This window comes from Haematobia irritans, chromosome 2 (assembly GCF_050003625.1).
Source record: "Haematobia irritans isolate KBUSLIRL chromosome 2, ASM5000362v1, whole genome shotgun sequence".
NCBI classification, from domain to species: domain Eukaryota; kingdom Metazoa; phylum Arthropoda; class Insecta; order Diptera; family Muscidae; genus Haematobia; species Haematobia irritans.
In genome coordinates, this window is record NC_134398.1 from 109,732,764 (window position 1) to 109,756,171 (window position 23,408).

The window sequence follows — 23,408 nt, forward strand, 5'->3', positions numbered from 1 at the left end:
TGATGTGCAAACCAACTCCTCCAAGACATACCGCAAGATGATCAAGAAGTCAACGTTGATTTTGAAAACGCGTCAATCAAGGCATTGGGACTAATATGGAGACCAGCATCGGATCAATTCTGCCTTAGGGCAAATCGTCAGCCAGTCTCAGTGATAACAAAGCTATCTGTCATATCAGATAAAGCACGAATCTACGCTCCGTTTGGTATAGCAGGCCCAGTCGTAGTGACAGCCAAGATATTCATTCAACAACTTTGGGAGGATCAGATATCTTGGGATAACAAATCATCTACAAAATCAACCACCGCAATTCATTCGGTTGTCTTCAACGAGTTGTGGCTTATATGCAGCGATTTATCAAAAACAGCAGGACATCGTCAGCAGACCGACCAGCAACCAAGCTACTAAGCCCAATAGAATTAACTTCAGCTTTGCATCTAATAGTCAAAACCATACAATCAGCTGACTTCAAAGACGACATTAACAAGTTAAAGACAACCAAAGAACTCAGCAGATCCAGCCCAATTATCAGTCTATCCCCCTTCCTTGACAAATCAGATATTCTTCGAGTTGGCGGAAGACTAGATGCGTCAAATCTCTCATACGAAATGAAACATCAAATAATATTGCCTTATAATGACCCCATCGTCAAACTAATCCTCGTGATGCTGCACAATGAAAACCAGCACTGCGGTCCACAAACGTTGCTAAATACTACAAGAGAAAGGGGATTCTGGATTATAAAGGGCAAAACAATGGCAAGGAACACAGTTCACAATTGCATTCGTTGTACAAAGGCCAAACCAAAAATGTATCAACAGATAATGGGTGATTTACCAGAAGACAGAATAACGCCATGTCGACCCTTCTTAAACACTGGAGTAGATTATTGCGGTCCATTTTGGGTACACTACAAGCTTAGGGGAAAGCGTCCACACAAAGTGTATATCGCAGTCTTTTGCTGTTTTGCCACAAAGGCAATCCACATGGAAGTTGTGACAGATCTCACTACAGACGCCTTTATTGGTGGTCCAGTGAATATTTGTCACAACTCCAACAGAGACACAAATGGAGGACGACCTCAGCAAATATCAAACCCGACCAACTTGTCATCATCAAGGAGGATAACGTACCGGTCATGCAATGGCCACTTGGACGCATCATCAAAACCTACAAAGGACAAGATGGAAACGTGCGTGTAGTCGATGTCAAAACTTCATTAGGTGTAATTAAACGACCAATCCATCGCTTAGCGCCATTATTCAATGATGATATCAAAGAAAAGGAGGATCACAAAAGAACAAGGCCAACAGATGAACAGAAGCCAAACACATCAAAACGATCGATGCCCAATAACTTTAATTTATTGTGCACAACACTACTGGCTCTTCTGATACTACCGGTTGTATTATGCAATCCCATGCGACCACAACCATTTGAAACAAAACCCGGATGATATTTGGAAGGTATTGGTACGGCACGGATAGCCACAGCAGAATGGAAGCTCATGGTCTACTACAATCTTATACCCTTTAGATCAGAAATTGACAACTTCGCTGACGGTATAAAGATTTTCTCCGATCTATGCAAAATGTCTCCTCACGAAGCAATGTGTAACAACTTCGCATCTCATCTCAAGCAAACTAGAACAGATTTAATCCAAGATAGAGATATCATCATGCCAAGGAGATTGCGTAGAGGTGCTCTAAATATTGTCGGTAATGTCGCAAGATCTCTGTTTGGAATTCTAGACGCGGACTATGCTACCGAAATGGACAATACGATACAAAGAGCAGAGACGGACAGAAGCCACCTCACATCGCTGTTACACAATCAAACTTCAATTATCGACTCGACCTTGAATATAATAAACTAGAATAAATGAAGTCCAAACCACCATATCGACGATACATAACCAAGTGGTATAAGACAAAGCTCAGCTAAGGATAGCTCACACAGTAGCTCTTCTTGCCAACGAACTAACTCTAGCAGCAACAAGACTACGCCAAGTTGAAGCGGAAATCGTTAATGTTCTTACAGATTCTCATCACGGTAGGATCAGCCCATCCTTACTAACGCCGGATCAGCTGCAAAGAGAAATTAACGTAATCAAGGCTCATCTACCGATATCACGAGTTCTACCTTTCGATGACATTGACCTCATTCAATTCTACAAAATCATGCGAGCAAAGGCAGCAGTCACTAAAGACAAGGTTATGTTCGAGATAAGACTTCCTCTAGTTGACCAGCAAACGTTTGAGTTGTTGAAGATATTTGCGGGGCCCGCAAACGAGAACGGCACCCTTGTTGCGATACACCCCCAAACAGAGTACTTAGCGATCAATCTTCATCGAGATGAATACATGCCACTCTCCAGCGATGACATTCACAACTGTATGCAACCAAGCAGTGACATTTTTATCTGCGATAATAATCACGCAATGTTCTCGAAGGGATCTATGGCGACTTCGTGCGAAGTAGATATGTTCAGACATAAACCAACAAACAAGTGCAAACTCAACATTTACAAGGAGTCTATCATCTGGCAACAACTACATCACAAGAACCAATGGATTTATGCTACCAAATGTGAAATTGACGTCAGCACTGATTGCGGAACAAAAACTCTACAATACACGCTCCAAGGTTCCGGAATCATCAACCTTGAACCAATTTGCACCCTTAAAACCTCGGAAGTCACTCTTCGAGGTCATTATAATGCATCAAGCTTTATTCAAGCATCTTACTCTCGCTTTCCGAAATTTAATCTAACAACGCATGAGAGAGAGCCCACTGCACTTCTCAACTCGACTGATCAGCTTTTAATAAACCATACCGAGCAGCTAACAGATCTCCAGAACAAACTACAGGAAGCTGACATTTCAACTTTACGCTCCACCTACCGTTCCGACAGACATCATCATATGGCGATAAGTTACACAACTCTTATCATGTCTTCAATGCTGTTGATGTTCTACCTTGGATGGAGATTTCTGAACAGAGGAGGTGAATCAATCCAACCACCCAATCCACAACCACGTCAAACCGTTCCGGACACGTACACTGCCCAGTCACCCGAAATTTAAATGTCTCTTACTAGTTGAACCTGCAGCGTTCAACGTGGGGGAGAATGTTCAAGAACGCAGCTTCATTATATCATTACGCTGCTATATTATATAGCATAAATATAATTAACATTAAACCCATAGTAAACAGCATTTACGCTGCTATATTATCAAGCATATATATTTAAATATTATTTTCATTGTAAGCAGCAGAAGTCAATAGCCGACCAATTTAAATAAAGAATCTAATTTCACCGTCAACAATTGAACAGGTTGTCGACTTCTGCTGCACTAGTTCATTAACACTAATATCTAAGTCAGCATAAATATTACTTAAATCATTGGCATAGCATAGGCTAGATAACTTAGTATATCGATTAATCATCAGTTATTTAGTATAAATAACGTGAATGAAATAAAACATTATGCTAGAACAAATTTGCATTGTACATCATTCAAATCAACATACGGTTCAAGTACCCTATGTCCCATCTAAAACTGTTCTTGTTTTGTACTTGAACAATATTAGGAAAAGAATATTCCCTGAATATTCAAAATTATACAGACCATATACCAACACCATGTACCAAATTTCAGACGGATCGGATGAAATTTGTTTCTCTTTAAGGCTCGGCAAGCCAAATCGGGGGATCGGTTTATATGGGGGCTATATATAATTATGGACCGATGTAGACCAATTTTTGCATGGTTGTTAGAGACCATATACTAACACCATGTACAAAATTTCAGACGGATCGGATGAATTTTGCTTCTCTTAGAGCAATCGCAAGTCAAATTTGGGGGTCCCTTTATATTGGGGCTATACGTAAAAGTGGACCGATATGGCCCATTTGAATTACCATCTGACCTACATCAATAACAACAACTTGTGCCAAGTTTCAAGTCGATAGCGTGTTTCGTTCGGAAGATAGCGTGATTTCAACAGACGGACGGACGGACATGCTCAGATCGACTCAGAATTTCACCACGACCCAGAATATATATACTTTATGGGGTCTTAGAGCAATATTTCGATGTGTTACAAACGGAATGACAAAGTTAATATACCCTCATCCTATGGTGGAGGGTATAAAAAATCACAACGAAATAAAAATAGGACTAAGAACATTCATTATTGTCATTCGCAGATGACGTGTTCGAAAGAGTTGCGTACAGGCTTAAAGGCGCAACGGCGACACTTCATAGGTCATGCCAAATTAAAATGCACGATTCTACATGATGAAAAAAGAAAAGAATTATATAACCTAAAATATGAAAAAGCAACAACTATTTGACGAATATACAAGAGAAGTAATGGATTAGCGCAATTAACAGGAGCCGGCCTGTAAGTGGGACAGATCGTACCTTAGTAGGTTGTGGGGGGCATGTCTGCTCGCGACTAAAAAGGAATCATGCGATCCCTCCGTGGCAAGTTCGAGAGAAGCGCTATATCCAGTTCGAGAGAAGCGCTATATGGAATAACTGCGGCGCAGTTACAAGCAGTAACTAATAAAATTATCCCCTGGTTGTCGGCGATATATAAAGGATGTATAAACTTATCATGTATCCCAGGAAAGTGGAGGGAATCAAAAGTCGTTTTCATACCTAAAGCGGGAAAAGCCTCTCACTCGAGGGCGAAGGATTTCCGACCTCAGCTTATCTTCATTCCTACTTAAGACTCTGGAGAGGATAATAGATATTTTCTTAGAACTAACATCGATTCAAGTTTGTTCTCGAAACGACAGCATGCATACTCGATGGGCAGGTCTACTGAGACCGCATTACATGTACTAGTCAGCTTTATTGAAAGCTCACTATCTGTCAAAGAATACACAATCGTGGCGACAAAGAATACACAATCGAAGGGGCGTTCAATAATGTCCATCCGAGCTCGATATTAAATGGACTGACAACTCTGAATGTTGATCCATATATACTTAGGCTGTTAGACGAACTGCTAATGAAGAGACGTATTTCAGCCACACTAGGACAAGCAAGCATACAAAGGTATGTGAACAGAGGCACTCCCCAAGGAGGAGTTCTATCACTTCTTCTTTGGAATGTTGCTATAAATAACCTTCTGGTTACCCTAGAAAAAGAAAGGATAAAAGTGGTGCCATACGCAGATGATGTGGCTCTGGCAGTCAGGGGAAAATTTCCATCCACAATCAGAGATATTATTCAGAGGGCCCTCCGGATGACTGAGAAGTGGGCGAGAGACAATGGTCTTGGGGTAAATCCTGCAATGACAGAATTAGTCATGTACTGAAAAGAAAAGAACTTTAAGCTTAATATTGAAGAAAGGGCGAGAAAAGCAACGGTAGCTTTGTACTCGTGCAAAAAGGCAATAGGAAAAAAGTGGGGACTAAAACCAAAAATTGTGGATTGGCTATACACGGCAGTGGTTAGACCTATAATGCTATATGGTGTTGTAGTCTGGTGGCCGGCACTTCAGAAACCGACTTGTTTAGATAAAGTTCGGCGTATGGCGTGTTTGTGTATTTCAGGCGCATTCAGCAAGACAGGAACAAATTCCCTTAATGTCATGTTGCATCTATTGCCTTTAGACATTTTGGCCAAACAGTCAGCTGCAACAACGGCTGTGCGGTTGCGCGAGTTATCGCTGTGGTCGGAAAAAACTTACGGTCACAGTTCGGTCCTCAAAATAATGCCAGATGTGCCTAACGTAGTGGATTACACTTTGGCGAGTCCACTTTTCGACAAAAAGTTTGAGACTCTAATCCCCAACAGTGAGGCGTGGTGCACACAGACCCCGGGGAATAAAGAATATATATATTTCTACACTGATGGCTCCAAATTGGATGGACAAGTGGGGTTCGGAGTATATTCTAATGATCTGGAACTTCGAATAGCGAAAAGATTACCTAATCACTGTAGTGTTTTTCAGGCTGAAATATTAGCAATAAGAGAGGTGGTGAATTGGCTGAGAAGTAATGTTCCAAAAAATGTGGGCATTAATATATACTCAGACAGTCAACCTGCAATAAAATACTTGGACTCTGTGTTCCTCAACTCGAAAACGGCCATCGACTGCCGCAAATCTCTCAATGAGATGGCTGAGCAGTACAATATTCACCTAATATGGGTGCCTGGTCATAGGAAAATACCGGGGAACTGCCAACTACCTTACATATTCCAGGGGAACTAGAATTTGTTGGTATGCCCCTAGCTACCTGCAAGCTCATGCTGCGTGAGAAGGCTGTTATGATGGCAAATGTTCGATGGGAGAATTGAAAGGGTTGTAACGACACCAAGCAAATATGGCCCCATTTCAACTTAAACCGCACACTAGATATGCTAATGTTCTCGAGACGTCAGATATCACTCCTGATATCTGCTATAACGGGTCGCTGCCTGATAGGCGATTTTGCAAAAACTATTGGCGCTAAGTATAATGACTATTGTATGAGCTGTCATGAAGCGGAGGAAAAGGAATCAATTAAACACCTCTTGTGTGAGTGTCCTGCATTATATGTAAAGGGCAAGCAACTTTTAGGAGCATATAGCTTCAGATTACTGGCGGATCTGGAAAACGTTAACTTAAGCAGTCTGCTAATATTTTTGGAACAATCTGGTTGGTTCAGCGAAGAAAAATAATCGAGAAGGTTCAGCGGTTAAAACTAGAAGTGCCCATATGTAATAGGTACTTTTAGTTAATGTGGTATCACAATGGACTGAATAGTCTAAGTGAGCCTGAATCTTAATCGGGCTGCCACTTTAACCTAACCTTGATTCCGAGCCAAAGAAGCGGAGAAATGAAGTAAGGATACTTTTAAGAAAGAATTGTCTATTAAATTTAAGTTTTGCGTACTTGATTCTAGGCAGCAAATTTTTATTTATTCGTTTTTTCTGTTTTTTTTCATGTGCTATTAAAGTCCTTTAAAAACGTGTTAACGACAACTTAAATTTTCAAATTCAAATTCGACTTCAAGTAGAAATTATGCTATGTCTCAATTAAAAATCGTCTTTAAAATAAAGTGTTGAAAAACGTCTCCTATTTTTAAACGCTTTTTTGCTTTGTTGTCAAGATGCAAAAGACAGCAATTTTAAAACAATTTCTTAAATTTTTAAGAATTTTTCACAATTATTAAAGACAAGTTGACCTTAGTCAAACTAAATTTTCTTTTATTTTAAGATACCCATTTTTTATTTGAATCACTTAATTGTAAGAAAACAAGTAAGAAAAGTCCATGCACCACTTTGTAAATCCACATTTTTATACTATATTAAATCCGTCAAATGTGTTGGGTGCTATAATCTATAGACTTAAAATTTAAGTCGGCTAACGCCCTGGGATGGTACACTATGTTAGTAAAAAATATGGGAAACATTTTAATCTGAACCAATTTTGAGGCAACTTCGCAAAAGTGTATTTACGATTTATCGGTCGATAGATATGTATTAGAAATAAAGGAAAATTTGAGCCACTTTTACAAGTTTTCGACTTAGCAGTGCGATTTTATACGAAAAATGTGGGTATTTTGGCCATTTTTGCCCAAATCGGAAATACATATATATGGAAGCTATATAGAAATCTGAACCGATTTCAACCAAATTTGACATGCATATTTAGTATTTTAATTCTACTCCCTGTGCAAAATTTCACATAAATCGGACTACAACTTTGACCTCTGTGGTCATATGGCGTAAAATCGGGCGAAAGATATATATGGGAGCTATATCTAAATCTGAACCGATTTCAATAAAATTTAGCACACTACTAACTGTACTCCTAGTGCATATCTAAATCTGAACCGATTTCTTCCAAAATCAATAGGGTTCTATTCTGACCCAAAACAGGAACTTGTGCCAAATTTGAAGGCGATTGGACTTAAACTAGATCACAAAAATGTGTTCAAAGACAGACGGACGGAAGGACAGACGGATATGGCTATATCGACTCAGGGACCCACCCTGAGCATTATTGCCAAAGACACCATGTGTCTATCTCGTCTCCTTCTGGGTGTTACAAACATATGCACTAACTTATAATACCCTGTTCCACTGTGTGGCGCAGGGTATAAAAACTACTTTATAGAAAAGTTCATCGTATTTCGGACAAGGAAAAAAGCTTTATATCAGGATGGTGTATCAGTTAGATTCTTGAGACTCATTCTACAGCACGTCGTTGGTGTTATGACACATATTTTCAATCACTGCATAACGAGGTCCCACTTTCCTAGTATATGGAAAGTTGGCAGAAATATACAGGTGGCAAAGATGACATCACCTATTGGCCCCAATGATTGTAGACCCAAAGTATTCTTTCAGTTTTGTCAAAGATCTTCGAATCTATTCTATCTTCCCAGATTACTAAATATCTGAATGAGAATATACTTTTGTCTCCATTTCAATCTGGATTCCGAGAGGCACACAGTTGCACTACAGCGGTACTAAAGGTCATGGAGGATCTATGATCCGAATATTTCTGTTTAGTATTCTTAATAATGACGTATTCTCGGTATGTAAGTATACCGTATATGTACATAACTAAGGAGGCATTGGCAATAGACGATACCGTCGGGATGTTGAATGAGGAGCTGCAGTTATTGTGGGATTGGGCGAATTCAAATGGTTTGTCTCTCAATCCAAACAAATGTTCGGTTTTACCTATAAGTAGATACCATATTGATACACTGTTAGAAAAATATGTTTTTCATATGTTCCGATATAAACAAAATGTGTTTCGGGCACAATTTTAAAACACAATATATTTAAGTGCAAACATGTAATGTTCCTAAACTAACACTAAATATTTGGGACATCTATGTTAATATCTTAGAATATATTATGTTTGTGGCATGAATGTTCCATAAAAATCATATGTGTGAATGCAAACATATATAAATTTACAAATTTCGACTAAACATACATATGTTGTGATATTTTATTCAAAGCGACAGAGAGAGTATAGAGAAAGAAATAGAGATGGAAACCGGGAGAGTTGACGAAAGATATCAACATAACACAGCGAAAGAATCCAAAGAGAACAATTTCTGTGAAACCGCTTGTATGTTGTTTCGGACAACTGTTTTATGATAAGGCCAAAAATATGATATGCTTAAGTCTAATATTATTTAATTTTAATAAAGAGAATATACATTCGGAAGCAAGAGAATAGACATTTGAAAAACAAACAGCATATGTTTTCGCCTTGAGAGCAGCATTTTATGTATGTGTGGACATGTGTTTTGTTTACCATTTTGGCATTATGGGCACAATTTTTTTCTTGGTTCGTTAAAAGAAATCAGGGGTCTTCATAAAAATAACGAAAGGGCACTATACTCTTTTTAGAGTTGGGACAGTAAAATGAAATAAGGAGGAAATAGTGATAAATTACACAGTAAAATGTATAAAAACAAAGTTTAGTTCTTTATTAATAAGTAGTCCACGAGGAGTTGACGGACACCTTCAAATATAAAAGCGGGCAGCGAGTTTTGCATCTAAAACAATTTAAAAAGTTTATTTTCTTTAAAATGAATTATTAACGAAAAATAAAAGACATTTTAGAGCGATGGTGTTCAATGCCAGTAAAAAACTGTTCACGCCTAACTAAATTTATGTTTATATTATAAAATTATTTATGTATGTTTATACTCGACTCCACGTTCTTCTTTTGTTAGAGTTTTTGAATTCCTCCCAAATTTTAAAGTTTTGTACCAAACACAGTTTTTTGTTACAAAATTGTTATTTTTGCAATAAAAAATAATATTTTATCCAAAATCAGTCAATTTCGTTTATATCAAGCACTGTTACTGACTATAAATCTTTAATAACCCACATTTCGAAGTTTCATTATAAAAATTTAATATAGTGTAAATATAAATGTGTAAATAAAAAAAGTGTTCGGTCGGAGCATTATTTAACATGACACATGTTAAATAATGTCATGTTTGCATGGGCTCGTGGGCGCTGCAATCTATGCTATATAAATGTAACTTATAACGATAATTATCTACTGGTGACTATAACAGCTACGTAGTCCAGTGGATAGTGTGTTGGCTTACAAACTGTATGGTCCTCGGTTCGATTCTCGGTGCAGGCGAAAGGTAAAATTTAAAAAATTTATAAAAGTGAATAATTTCTTCAACATTATTTGTATTACAGAAAAAGGTGCCAAGAACTGAAATATTCCGTGGAAGTGAAAATTACGAGTATGTTAGACAATGAGCACAATCGTCTTTGGGAAAAATTCTTCCAAGCATGTAATATTTTTGGACTCAAAATGCTTCCAAACATATAATATGTTCACATAAAAGAAACATATTAATGTTTCGGCAGTATCCAATAATATATGTGCTTCCTGCAAAATATGTTTGGAACATATGTTAAAGAAGCGATTTTTTTTGAGGGTGTACGGATAATTTGCCAGTACTCAAACTTAGTTGTTCGAATCTGGAATATGTTAGGAAGGCGGGATCAAGGCCGTAGCCAGGATTTTAATTCGGGGGGGGGGGGGGGGGGGGGTTCAACTTTAAAAAAAAATATTCATATAATCTCATGTGTACAAAATTTTATTTATGCATAGGTATGTATACAATATTTTTATACCCACCACCATAGAATGGTGACGGGGGTATAATAAGTTTGTCATTCCGTTTGTAACACATCGAAATATCGATTTCCGACTATATAATGTATATATATTCTTGATCAGGGAGAAATTCTAAGACGATATAACGATGCCCGTCTGTCTGTTGTAATCACGCTACAGTCTTCAATAATGAAGCAATCGTGCTGAAATTTTGCACAAACTCGTCTTTTGTCTGCAGGCAGGTCAAGTTCGAAGATGGGCTATATCGGTCCAGGTTTTGATATAGTCCCCATATAAACCGACCTCCCGATTTGGGGTCTCGGGCTTATAGAAATCGTAGTTTTTATCCAATTTGCCTGAAATTTGAAACCTAGAGGTATTTTATGACCATAAAGAGGTGTGCCAAAAATGGTGATTATTGGTCCATGTTTTGGTATAGCCCCCATATAGACCGATCTCCCGATTTTACTTCTTGGGCTTATAGAAACCGCAGTTTTTATTCAATTTACATGAAATTGGAAATCTAGAGGTATTGTAGGACGACAAATACGTGTGCCAAAAATTGTGAGTATCGATCCATATTTTGGTATAGCCCCCATATAGACCGATCTCCCGATTTTACTTCTTGGGATTATAGAAACCGCAGTTTTTATTCAATTTACCTGAAACTGGATATTTAAAGGTATTGTAGGACCACAAATACGTGTGCCAAAAACTGTGAGTATCGGTCCATGTTTTGGTATGGTCCCCATATAAAACGACTTCCCGATTTGGGGTCTTGGGCTTATAGAAACCGTAGTTTTTATCCAATTTGTCTGAAATTGGAAATCTAGAGGTATTTTAGGACCATAAAGAGGTGTGCCGAAAATGGTGAGTATCGGTCCATATTTTGGTATAGCCCCCATATAGACCGATTTCAAGATTTTACTTCTTGGGCTTCTAGAATCCGAAGTTTTTATCCTATTTGCCTGAAATTGGAAATCTAGAGGTATTTTCGGGTCATAAAGAGGTGTGCCGAAAACGGTGAGTATCGGTCCATATTTTAGTATAGCCCCCATAAGAACGATCTCCCGATTTAACTCCTTGGGTTTCTAGAAACCGTAGTTTTTATCTGATTTGCCTGAAATTGTAAATATTCTGGTATTTTAGGCTCACAAAAACGTGTATCGGATTAAGTTTTTATCGACCATTTGGTAATGCCTCCATATAGACCGACTTCACTTCTTGAGGGTGTAGAAGGCGCACTGATCATGAAAATTGCTTGAAACTCAATGTAAAATTTCCAGATTTTACTTCTACAGATTTAAGATTTCAAATCAAGACGTTATTTTATAATTTTCGTGCACACTTACAAGAGATGTTAATAATTCCTCTAAAACTCAAACAAAAATGGTTCTTATAAATCCAGAATCTGATATAGTCCTCATAGGTGAAATCTTTAAATTTATCTTCGGGAATATCCTCAAGTCCTCAAGCCCTCCTGAAATTTCAAAGGAAACCCTAATATTTGGTTCATGGTGGTGGGTATTTAAGATTCGGCCCGAACTTAGTGCTGTATATACTTGTTATAATATTAAATTGAGCCGACATTTTAGAGCGATGGTGTTCAATGCCAGTAAAAAACTGTTCACGCCTAACTAAATTTATGTTTATAAAGGGTGATTTTTTAAGAGCTTGATAACTTTTTTTTTTAAAAAAACGCATAAAATTTGCAAAATCTCATCGGTTCTTTATTTGAAACGTTAGATTGGTCCATGACATTTACTTTTTGAAGATAATTTCATTTAAATGTTGACCGCGGCTGCGTCTTAGGTGGTCCATTCGGAAAGTCCAATTTTGGGCAACTTTTTCGAGCATTTCGGCCGGAATAGCCCGAATTTCTTCGGAAATGTTGTCTTCCAAAGCTGGAATAGTTGCTGGCTTATTTCTGTAGACTTTAGACTTGACGTAGCCCCACAAAAAATAGTCTAAAGGCGTCAAATCGCATGATCTTGGTGGCCAACTTACCGGTCCATTTCTTGAGATGAATTGTTCTCCGAAGTTTCCCTCAAAATGGCCATAGAATCGCGAGCTGTGTGGCATGTAGCGCCATCTTGTTGAAACCACATGTCAACCAAGTTCAGTTCTTCCATTTTTGGCAACAAAAAGTTTGTTAGCATCGAACGATAGCGATCGCCATTCACCGTAACGTTGCGTCCAACAGCATCTTTGAAAAAATACGGTCCAATGATTCCACCAGCGTACAAACCACACCAAACAGTGCATTTTTCGGGATTCATGGGCAGTTCTTGAACGGCTTCTGGTTGCTCTTCACTCCAAATGCGGCAATTTTGCTTATTTACGTAGCCATTCAACCAGAAATGAGCCTCATCGCTGAACAAAATTTGTCGATAAAAAAGCGGATTTTCTGCCAACTTTTCTAGGGCCCATTCACTGAAAATTCGACGTTGTGGCAGATCGTAAGTCTATTCATGATGAAATGTCAAAGCATACTGAGCATCTTTCTCTTTGACACCATGTCTGAAATCCCACGTGATCTGTCAAATACTAATGCATGAAAATCCTAACCTCAAAAGAATCACCCTTTATTATAAAATTATTTATGTATGTTTATACTCGACTCCACGTTCTTCTTTTGTTAGAGTTTTTGAATTCCTCCCAAATTTTAAAGTTTTGTACCAAACACAGTTTTTTGTTACAAAATTGATATTTTTGCAATAAAAAATAATATTTTATCCAAAATCAGTCAATTTCGTTTATATCAAGCACTGTTACTGACTATAAATCTTTAATAACCCACATTTCGAAGTTTCATTATAAAAATTTAATATAGTGTAAATATAAATGTGTAAATAAAAAAAGTGTTCGGTCGGAGCAGGGATTGAACCCACGACCTTTTGCATGCAAGGCAGACATGCTAACCACTGCTCCACGTGGCAAACAAATGTATGTTTCTGTTAAATAATGTCATGTTTGCATGGGCTCGTGGGCGCTGCAATCTATGCTATATAAATGTAACTTATAATGATAATTATCTACTGGTGACTATAACAGCTACGTAGTCCAGTGGATAGTGTGTTGGCTTACAAACTGTATGGTCCTCGGTTCGATTCTCGGTGCAGGCGAAAGGTAAAATTTAAAAAATTTATAAAAGTGAATAATTTCTTCAACATTATTTGTATTACAGAAAAAGGTGCCAAGAACTGAAATATTCCGTGGAAGTGAAAATTACGAGTATGTTAGACAATGAGCACAATCGTCTTTGGGAAAAATTCTTCCAAGCATGTAATATTTTTGGACTCAAAATGCTTCCAAACATATAATATGTTCACATAAAACAAACATATTAATGTTTCGGCAGTATGCAATAATATATGTGCTTCCTGCAAAATATGTTTGGAACATATGTTAAAGAAGCGATTTTTTTTGAGGGTGTACGGATAATTTGCCAGTACTCAAACTTAGTTGTTCGAATCTGGAATATGTTAGGAAGGCGGGATCAAGGCCGTAGCCAGGATTTTAATTCGGGGGGTGGTTCAACTTTAAAAAAAAATATTCATATAATCTCATGTGTACAAAATTTTATTTATGCATAGGTATGTATACAATATTTTTATACCCACCACCATAGAATGGTGACGGGGGTATAATAAGTTTGTCATTCCGTTTGTAACACATCGAAATATCGATTTCCGACTATATAATGTATATATATTCTTGATCAGGGAGAAATTCTAAGACGATATAACGATGCCCGTCTGTCTGTTGTAATCACGCTACAGTCTTCAATAATGAAGCAATCGTGCTGAAATTTTGCACAAACTCGTCTTTTGTCTGCAGGCAGGTCAAGTTCGAAGATGGGCTATATCGGTCCAGGTTTTGATATAGTCCCCATATAAACCGACCTCCCGATTTGGGGTCTCGGGCTTATAGAAATCGTAGTTTTTATCCAATTTGCCTGAAATTTGAAACCTAGAGGTATTTTATGACCATAAAGAGGTGTGCCAAAAATGGTGATTATCGATCCATATTTTGGTATAGCCCCCATATAGACCGATCTCCCGATTTTACTTCTTGGGATTATAGAAACCGCAGTTTTTATTCAATTTACCTGAAACTGGATATTTAAAGGTATTGTAGGACCACAAATACGTGTGCCAAAAACTGTGAGTATCGGTCCATGTTTTGGTATGGTCCCCATATAAAACGACTTCCCGATTTGGGGTCTTGGGCTTATAGAAACCGTAGTTTTTATCCAATTTGTCTGAAATTGGAAATCTAGAGGTATTTTAGGACCATAAAGAGGTGTGCCGAAAATGGTGAGTATCGGTCCATATTTTGGTATAGCCCCCATATAGACCGATTTCAAGATTTTACTTCTTGGGCTTCTAGAATCCGAAGTTTTTATCCTATTTGCCTGAAATTGGAAATCTAGAGGTATTTTCGGGTCATAAAGAGGTGTGCCGAAAACGGTGAGTATCGGTCCATATTTTAGTATAGCCCCCATAAGAACGATCTCCCGATTTAACTCCTTGGGTTTCTAGAAACCGTAGTTTTTATCTGATTTGCCTGAAATTGTAAATATTCTGGTATTTTAGGCTCACAAAAACGTGTATCGGATTAAGTTTTTATCGACCATTTGGTAATGCCTCCATATAGACCGACTTCACTTCTTGAGGGTGTAGAAGGCGCACTGATCATGAAAATTGCTTGAAACTCAATGTAAAATTTCCATATTTTACTTCTACAGATTTAAGATTTCAAATCAAGACGTTATTTTATAATTTTCGTGCACACTTACAAGAGATGTTAATAATTCCTCTAAAACTCAAACAAAAATGGTTCTTATAAATCCAGAATCTGATATAGTCCTCATAGGTGAAATCTTTAAATTTATCTTCGGGAATATCCTCAAGTCCTCAAGCCCTCCTGAAATTTCAAAGGAAACCCTAATATTTGGTTCATGGTGGTGGGTATTTAAGATTCGGCCCGAACTTAGTGCTGTATATACTTGTTATAATATTAAATTGAGCCGACGGGCTTTTTCAGCAAATAAATCAATGACTTCTTCAGTCGGCACATTTATTCGGCGATGAACCGACATTAATGCCAATCCTTTGAGTCTACTCTCGCTAGTCGAATTTCTAAGATACGTCTTTAATCTCTTCATTGTTGAAAATGAACGTTCGGATGAGCACGTAGTAACTGCAGGGATGGAAAATGCAGTACTATAGTACTTTTTTCAAACCTTTTTCACCCCGGTCAGTACCGTAGTACCCCCGCGAATGATTTAGTACCTTTTGTGTAGACATTTTTGAGTCGATATCAGATTTATGGTACAATAGCTTTGACAAAATATTTTAATATTTTGAGAAAGTCTTTATCAACCTTATTTGCTAATAGTCTTTTACAAATATGGCAAAACAGACATGTTCATGTGGGAAGAAAATCTCGATTTTGTAAAAGACACAGTCAGACACAGGATTTTATTGAACTTCAAGAAAGTTTTAGTTGAAAAAGAATGCGATTCTATATTATCGATTTTTTATTTCGGTAGAAATAGTTGTCAACATTTTATTTCTATATAGAATTTTTGCAAAATTTTATTTTTATACAAAATTTTGTCAAAATTTTATTTCAATTGAAAATTTTGTAAAAATTTTATTTTCTTTAAAATTCAGTCTTTTGACAATAATCTTCCTGTGAAATTTTTGTTGAAATTTAGTAAAAAGTACCTTTCCGCTCAAAAAATACCTTTTTTGTACTTTCTTAAAAATTGTATTTTCCATCCCTGAGTAACTGGCAAAGTGACCAAAATTTTTAAAAGAATATGCACGTTTGGAAAAATCTCTTTATTGCTTCCATCGCTGAATTAGGCAGGTTCTTTTCGCAGGTTTTGCGCCATTTCATTTACACATGTGTGTTTGGCTGTTTCGTTGTTGTTGCTATGGCCAAACAAAGCGAGTCATGTTCACAAAAAGAACAACAAACACACATAAAAAGCAGAAATACATTTTCCACAAATGAAATTTGTCCGTCGTTTGGCGGGCTTTTCAACTAGTATTCTATGATTTGTGCAAGTTTTATAGGTAAGCGTTTTTCAAAATAAAACCTCCAGCTTTTCTTCAACATCTTCGATAAGATTTTTCTATGCAGCTAAAAATATATATTTATTTATATAAAAATATTCATTCATTTCGGGGGGGGCCCACACAATTTGATCGAGGGGGGATCCCCCTCATCCCCCCCTGAATACGGCCTTGGGCGGGATACTTGGGGTTTTACATTAATTCATCTTTGACGTGTAAGGATCATATAAATAGTGTCATATGTAAGGTATACTGTTCGTAAATTGCGTGTTCCATCTAATCATACATCGACAGAGCGGTGTATGATTAGACGTAAATTTGTCATTCAGTTGATTCTGCCTTTAATAACTTATTCTGCCGAAGTAAATAGTAAGCTTGACGCTGGTTCAATGCATAAGTTACTGGTATTGTATAATAATGCGATATGGCGCAAAATGATTCTTGGTATTGACCTAGAGGATTATTTGTCGTATAGGAATTTGGTTTTCTTGTATAACCTAACCTATATGAGAAAATAGTTTTTGGTTACTCAACGAGATGTCAAACTATTATAATACCAAGATCCAGGTTTACCAACACCAGCAGATTTTTTTGCGTTAACTCGATCAAATTGTGGAATTCATTACCGCAACGTTTAAAAAATGTAACAAGAAAAAACAGTTTTAAGTTTGAAGTATTTCAATATCTTTTTAATTACTGAGTTAATGTTATGTATTCATATAATTTGCAGTTTCAACTATAAAATGCTTGATAGCCTGCAGCTGACATTCGCTAACTCCGCTCGTAACATTGCGATTTAACTCGAAAGGATCTCGCAAAACAATGGGTTTCGTCAAGTCACTATCGCAATTTTGATGCTCTTCAATATATGCTTTGTTTCACACAATTTTGTTTATCTCTTCGTATATCTATACCTTCCTTTTTTCTCTTACTTGCTTGATATTTCTAAAAATACATATAACATAGACCAAATTTTTAAATTTTTAATTCTAAAATTTTATTGTTTTATTTAATAAATATAAACCTTTATTGTTATTTAGCTTAGGATTTGATAATAATGACATACTAATTCTTACAATTAAATTACAATTAATGACTTTCTTTAAGGTGTATACATTGAACTAAAAAAGAAATACCTTCTTATTGGTCTAATGTTATAAATAAATAAATAAAAAATAAAATCAGAGAAATGCGTCTTCTATTCTAAGCAAAAAATGCATTCGTAGTTTAAAGACATGAAATCTTTGGTCTCACATTCAATCAATTGTTGATCCAATCTCATTTGCGAAAAATAATGAGACATTGACTCCACCATACCATAAACCGCACCAAACTGTCAAGTTGAGGATGGAGAAGCTTCTCAACGAAGATTCTATTTGCTAAATCTCAAAGAACAAAACTGTTTTCTTTTTTTTCCTCTGACTCAAAAAGGAAATTAATCTACTAATAGCAATTTACCATGAACTAATTTTCAGCATCGATGTTCGTCAAAAACCTTTAGCAAAAACTTTGTTTGTTCGAAGAAATATGTCTTAATATTTGCAAGTTTTGTGTACACTCAAAAAAAGTGAACAATCTATTTCACTAAAGCCAATTTAACATTATTTTAGTTCATGGAATTATTATGTTTGGAGAAAGTTTCCTTTACTCTAATATATTTTTGCGTACGTTAGTTAAACGAACTAAAAAAACGGGAAAAAATTATACACAAATTAAGCATAAAGATTTACTAAATTCGTATTTCTCACAAAATAGTTTATTGTATATTTAAATTTGTAAATTTTGCTTCAAATCCTTCAACAAGTGAAAAAAATTAATTATGTCTTATAAATGTTCTTAAATTTGTCGAAAAATATTTACTTATTTTTGTGATATCGGCGTAATGCCTGCGTTTATAATACTGTTTAGTTTTCTAAAAATATTTAAAATTTTCTAAATTTAACCAAAAGTTTTCTTCCTGGTGGGTTCACTGTTTTTTTCAGTGTACTAAAATTTTGTTTTCACAATCTTACATCTTAGTTCAATATTTTTTCAATGCGTTTAACTAAATCGTTTCATCATAGATTTCCACAATATAAACGGCAAGAAATTTTCCCAAATCAATTTACCCACATTACTATTTATTCGTTCTAGTAGGTATTTCTGATTATTTGATAAAACAAAAGCAATTAGGATAAAAGCTTGGAACAAGTGTATACAATTGTTTATTATGTAAATTGAGGAAATTATTCGTTGCTGGTTAGGTCCTGTCGATTCATTACTCTAGGACAATTAACAGTTGACACCCATTCGATTGTATAGACAGACATGTGCATTGTTAGTATCAAGCAACACAAAATGAAATCCTCACCAAACCAGCAAGAGAGATTAGATACAATTGAACAGAATGATCCACCATCGAATGACAAATCGGAGACATTCCTGAACGATATCTCAAGTATACTAATTATATTGAAGGCAACAGGGCTTTTGCCCCTGTATGATAAAATATCGAAATATGAACTTGGTCCACCAACGATTGTCTATCGGCTGTATTCCACGATTGTCCATGTTCTAGTTCACGCCATGACTATATTCAATTTATACAACCTATTTTCGGGAGGTTCGCAACAACTATTCTCCTCTTATCGCGAAACTGACAACATTAACTACTGGATCGAAATTTTTCTTTGTATCGTCTCCTATACCACGACCGTTTTTATATGCTCTCGAAATTCAAAATCTTTTTTAAAATTGTTGAACGATACTCTAAAGGTGGATGACGATATTAATCGACAATTCTCTGCAAACATTACGAATAACTGTGGTTTCGCGGTGCTATTTATATTTCTCATTGTGGCATTCCAAGGATATATTGTGATTTTGAAAATCCTTCTCATAGATGAACCGCTAACCATAACTTCGTACATTATTATCAGTGTGTATTCCTTGCAGAATGCGCTATCCTCCATATTTATAGTATATGCATCCATAATGTTGCGTCTAGTGGCCGTTCGGTTCGCTTACATAAATTCCATCTTGAAGGGATATACATTTAAGGAGCAACAAAAACTCAAAGTACGATTTCGTACACGCATACCAAATAAAAGTTGGTTGGCCGCCCCACCACCTCCGGCAATGGAGAACTTTCCCGATGACTCGCTATTCACATTTCGCATATATAATAAGTTATTGCGTCTTTACAAATCTGTTAATGAGAATTGCAGCTTGATATTGGTCGTATATATGGGGTACGCCTTTTATTCGATTACAACAACGACGTATAACCTTTTTGTGCAGATAACAACGCAACAAGGAATGTCTATTAATATACTGCAGATATGCTTTGCGTTTTTGGTCGTACATACAGCCATGTTGGCATTGTTGTCACGATGTTCTGGTGAAGCCACAGATCAGGTATTATTATTTTCGCATATTTCATCAAATTTCGCTAAAACAACTGTTATAATGAAATCCTTCACTATATTTATTTTAGCACTATTTTATCCATCGGCACAATATTTTTTATATAATACTTCTAAGCACACGCTCACAAAAAATCGCTTCTGTAACATATACTCCCAAACATATTTTGCTTCAAGCATATACATTTTTGGGTATTGCCCAAACATTTATATGTTTGATCTCTTCCAATATATAATATGTTTGAAAGCATATTGGTCTAAACAATATATGGTTGGGTAGTCTAAGTTCAAAACATTTTGTATTTTTGCATCCAAATTCAATAATGTTGTCTTCCAAAAAACAATATGTTATTATGTGGACATATAATATGTTTGGAAGCATTTTGCACCCAAAACTATTATATGCTTAAAAAAATTCTCCCAAACAATATTGTGCTCAAAATTTTATTCATTTATTTATATATTTACAATCATAATGAATTATGAAAATAAACAGGTAATATAGGTGCTAACAACATAGGTTTTCGACCTGAATGCTCAAAATTTTGTTTCTGCCTAATTGTATATTCTCCCACATCTTTCTCACTTCCACGAGATTTTTTAGTTCTTAGCACCTTTTTCTGTAATACAAACATTGTAGAAGAAATTATTCAATTGTATGATTTTTTATTTTAATTTTACCTTTTGCCGGCCGGGGATTCGAACAGCGGACCACTCAGTTTGTAAGGATCAAAGAAGTAGCTGATCAATTGCCCAAGGACAAATAAAATGTTAATTTTTTAATAACAAGCAACAACCACCAACTTAATTCAATATCGCTCCCTGTTAAATAGCGCTCCAAGCTACTAAACACATATATGTTTATAGGCTATTTCTAAATTAATATATGTTTGCATCCAAGCATATTATATTTACAAACATTTTATGTCCCAAACATAATATGTTCTAACATATTAACATATATGTCCCAAACATGTTATGCTAGTTTATGAACATTATATGCTTGCACTCAAAAATATTGTGTTTAAAAATTTGTGTTCCAAACATATAATGTTTATAGCCAAACATATGAAGAACAGTCTTTTTCAACCGTGCATTTATGTTCATTATATTAAAGTTAGTTAATTACAGTGGTATTTCGGCCCCTCAAATTAATCCCTCCGGTCCAAAAATACTTCCAGTATAGGTATCATTGTGAAACTTCGGTCACAGCATTATAATTATGTCAGAACTATTTAATGATAAAATGGAATTGATTGATGACGTTTTGGTATAGCCCCCTATGTAAACCGATCTTCCGATTTTATTTCTTGGGCTTCTAAAGGGTGATTTGTTAAGAGCTTGATAACTTTTTTTTTTAAAAAAAACGCATAAAATTTGCAAAATCTCATCGGTTCTTTATTTGAAACGTTAGATTGGTCCATGACATTTACTTTTTGAAGATAATTTCATTTAAATGTTGACCGCGGCTGCGTCTTAGGTGGTCCATTCGGAAAGTCCAATTTTGGGCAACTTTTTCGAGCATTTCGGCCGGAATAGCCCGAATTTCTTCGGAAATGTTGTCTTCCAAAGCTGGAATAGTTGCTGGCTTATTTCTGTAGACTTTAGACTTGACGTAGCCCCACAAAAAATAGTCTAAAGGCGTCAAATCGCATGATCTTGGTGGCCAACTTACCGGTCCATTTCTTGAGATGAATTGTTCTCCGAAGTTTTCCCTCAAAATGGCCATAGAATCGCGAGCTGTGTGGCATGTAGCGCCATCTTGTTGAAACCACATGTCAACCAAGTTCAGTTCTTCCATTTTTGGCAACAAAAAGTTTGTTAGCATCGAACGATAGCGATCGCCATTCACCGTAACGTTGCGTCCAACAGCATCTTTGAAAAAATACGGTCCAATGATTCCACCAGCGTACAAACCACACCAAACAGTGCATTTTTCGGGATGCATGGGCAGTTCTTGAACGGCTTCTGGTTGCTCTTCACTCCAAATGCGGCAATTTTGCTTATTTACGTAGCCATTCAACCAGAAATGAGCCTCATCGCTGAACAAAATTTGTCGATAAAAAAGCGGATTTTCTGCCAACTTTTCTAGGGCCCATTCACTGAAAATTCGACGTTGTGGCTCGTTAGTAAGTCTATTCATGATGAAATGTCAAAGCATACTGAGCATCTTTCTCTTTGACACCATGTCTGAAATCCCACGTGATCTGTCAAATACTAATGCATGAAAATCCTAACCTCAAAAGAATCACCCTTTAGAAACTGTACTTTCTACCCGATTTGGCTGAAAATTGAAATCTAAAGGTATTTTAGTAGGTGTGCTGAAAATGTTTTGGTATAACCCCCATATACACGCTCACAAAAAATCGCTTCTGTAACATATACTCCCAAACATATTTGCTTCAAGCATATACATTTTTGGGTATTGCCCAAACATTTATATGTTTGATCTCTTCCAATATATAATATGTTTGAAAGCATATTGGTCTAAACAATATATGTTTGGGTAGTCTAAGTTCCAAACATTTTGTATTTTTGCATCCAAATTCAATAATGTTGTCTTCCAAAAAACAATATGTTATTATGTGAACATATAATATGTTTGGAAGCATTTTGCACCCAAAAATATTATATGCTTAAAAAAAATTCTCCCAAACAATATTGTGCTCAAAATTTTATTTATTTATTTATATATTTACAATCATAATGAATTATGAAAATAAACAGGTAATATAGGTGCTAATAATAAACAGGTAATATAGGTGCTAATTTTGTTTCTGCCCAATTGTATATTCCCCCACATCTTTCTCACTTCCACGAGATTTTTTAGTTCTTAGCACCTTTTTCTGTAATACAAACATTGTAGAAGAAATTATTCAATTGTATGATTTTTTTATTTTAATTTTACCTTTTGCCGGACGGGGATTCGAACAGCGGACCACACAGTTTGTAAGGATCAAAGAAGTAGCTGATCAATTGCCCAAGGAAAAATAAAATGTTAATTTTGTAATAACAAGCAACAACCACCAACTTAATTCAATATCGCTCCCTGTTAAATAGCGCTCCAAGCTACTAAACACATATATGTTTATAGGCTATTTCTAAATTAATATATGTTTGCATCCAAGCATATTATATTTACAAACATTTTATGTCCCAAACATAATATGTTCTAACATATTAACATATATGTCCCAAACATGTTATGCTAGTTTATGAACATTATATGCTTGCACTCAAAAATATTGTGTTTAAAAATTTGTGTTCCAAACATATAATGTTTATAGCCAAACAT

At 36.0% G+C, this 23,408-nt stretch overlaps 2 protein-coding genes across 2 annotated transcripts in view; both read left to right on the forward strand.

The window, feature by feature from the left end:
• The first annotated feature begins 1,591 nt into the window (after positions 1-1,591).
• LOC142224975 (uncharacterized) lies at positions 1,592-3,086 on the forward strand. Its single transcript, XM_075294751.1, has 2 exons — positions 1,592-1,718; positions 1,930-3,086. The coding sequence occupies exons 1-2, from the start codon at positions 1,592-1,594 to the stop codon at positions 3,084-3,086; spliced, it is 1,284 nt and encodes a 427-aa protein (XP_075150866.1).
• Positions 3,087-19,046: 15,960 nt separating this feature from the next.
• Gr32a (Gustatory receptor 32a) overlaps positions 19,047-23,408 on the forward strand; it is a 93,413-nt gene continuing 89,051 nt past the window's right edge. Inside the window, exon 1 of the mRNA XM_075294752.1 lies at positions 19,047-20,105. Coding sequence (XP_075150867.1) covers positions 19,047-20,105 — 1,059 coding nt within the window. The remainder of the gene's footprint in view (positions 20,106-23,408) is intronic.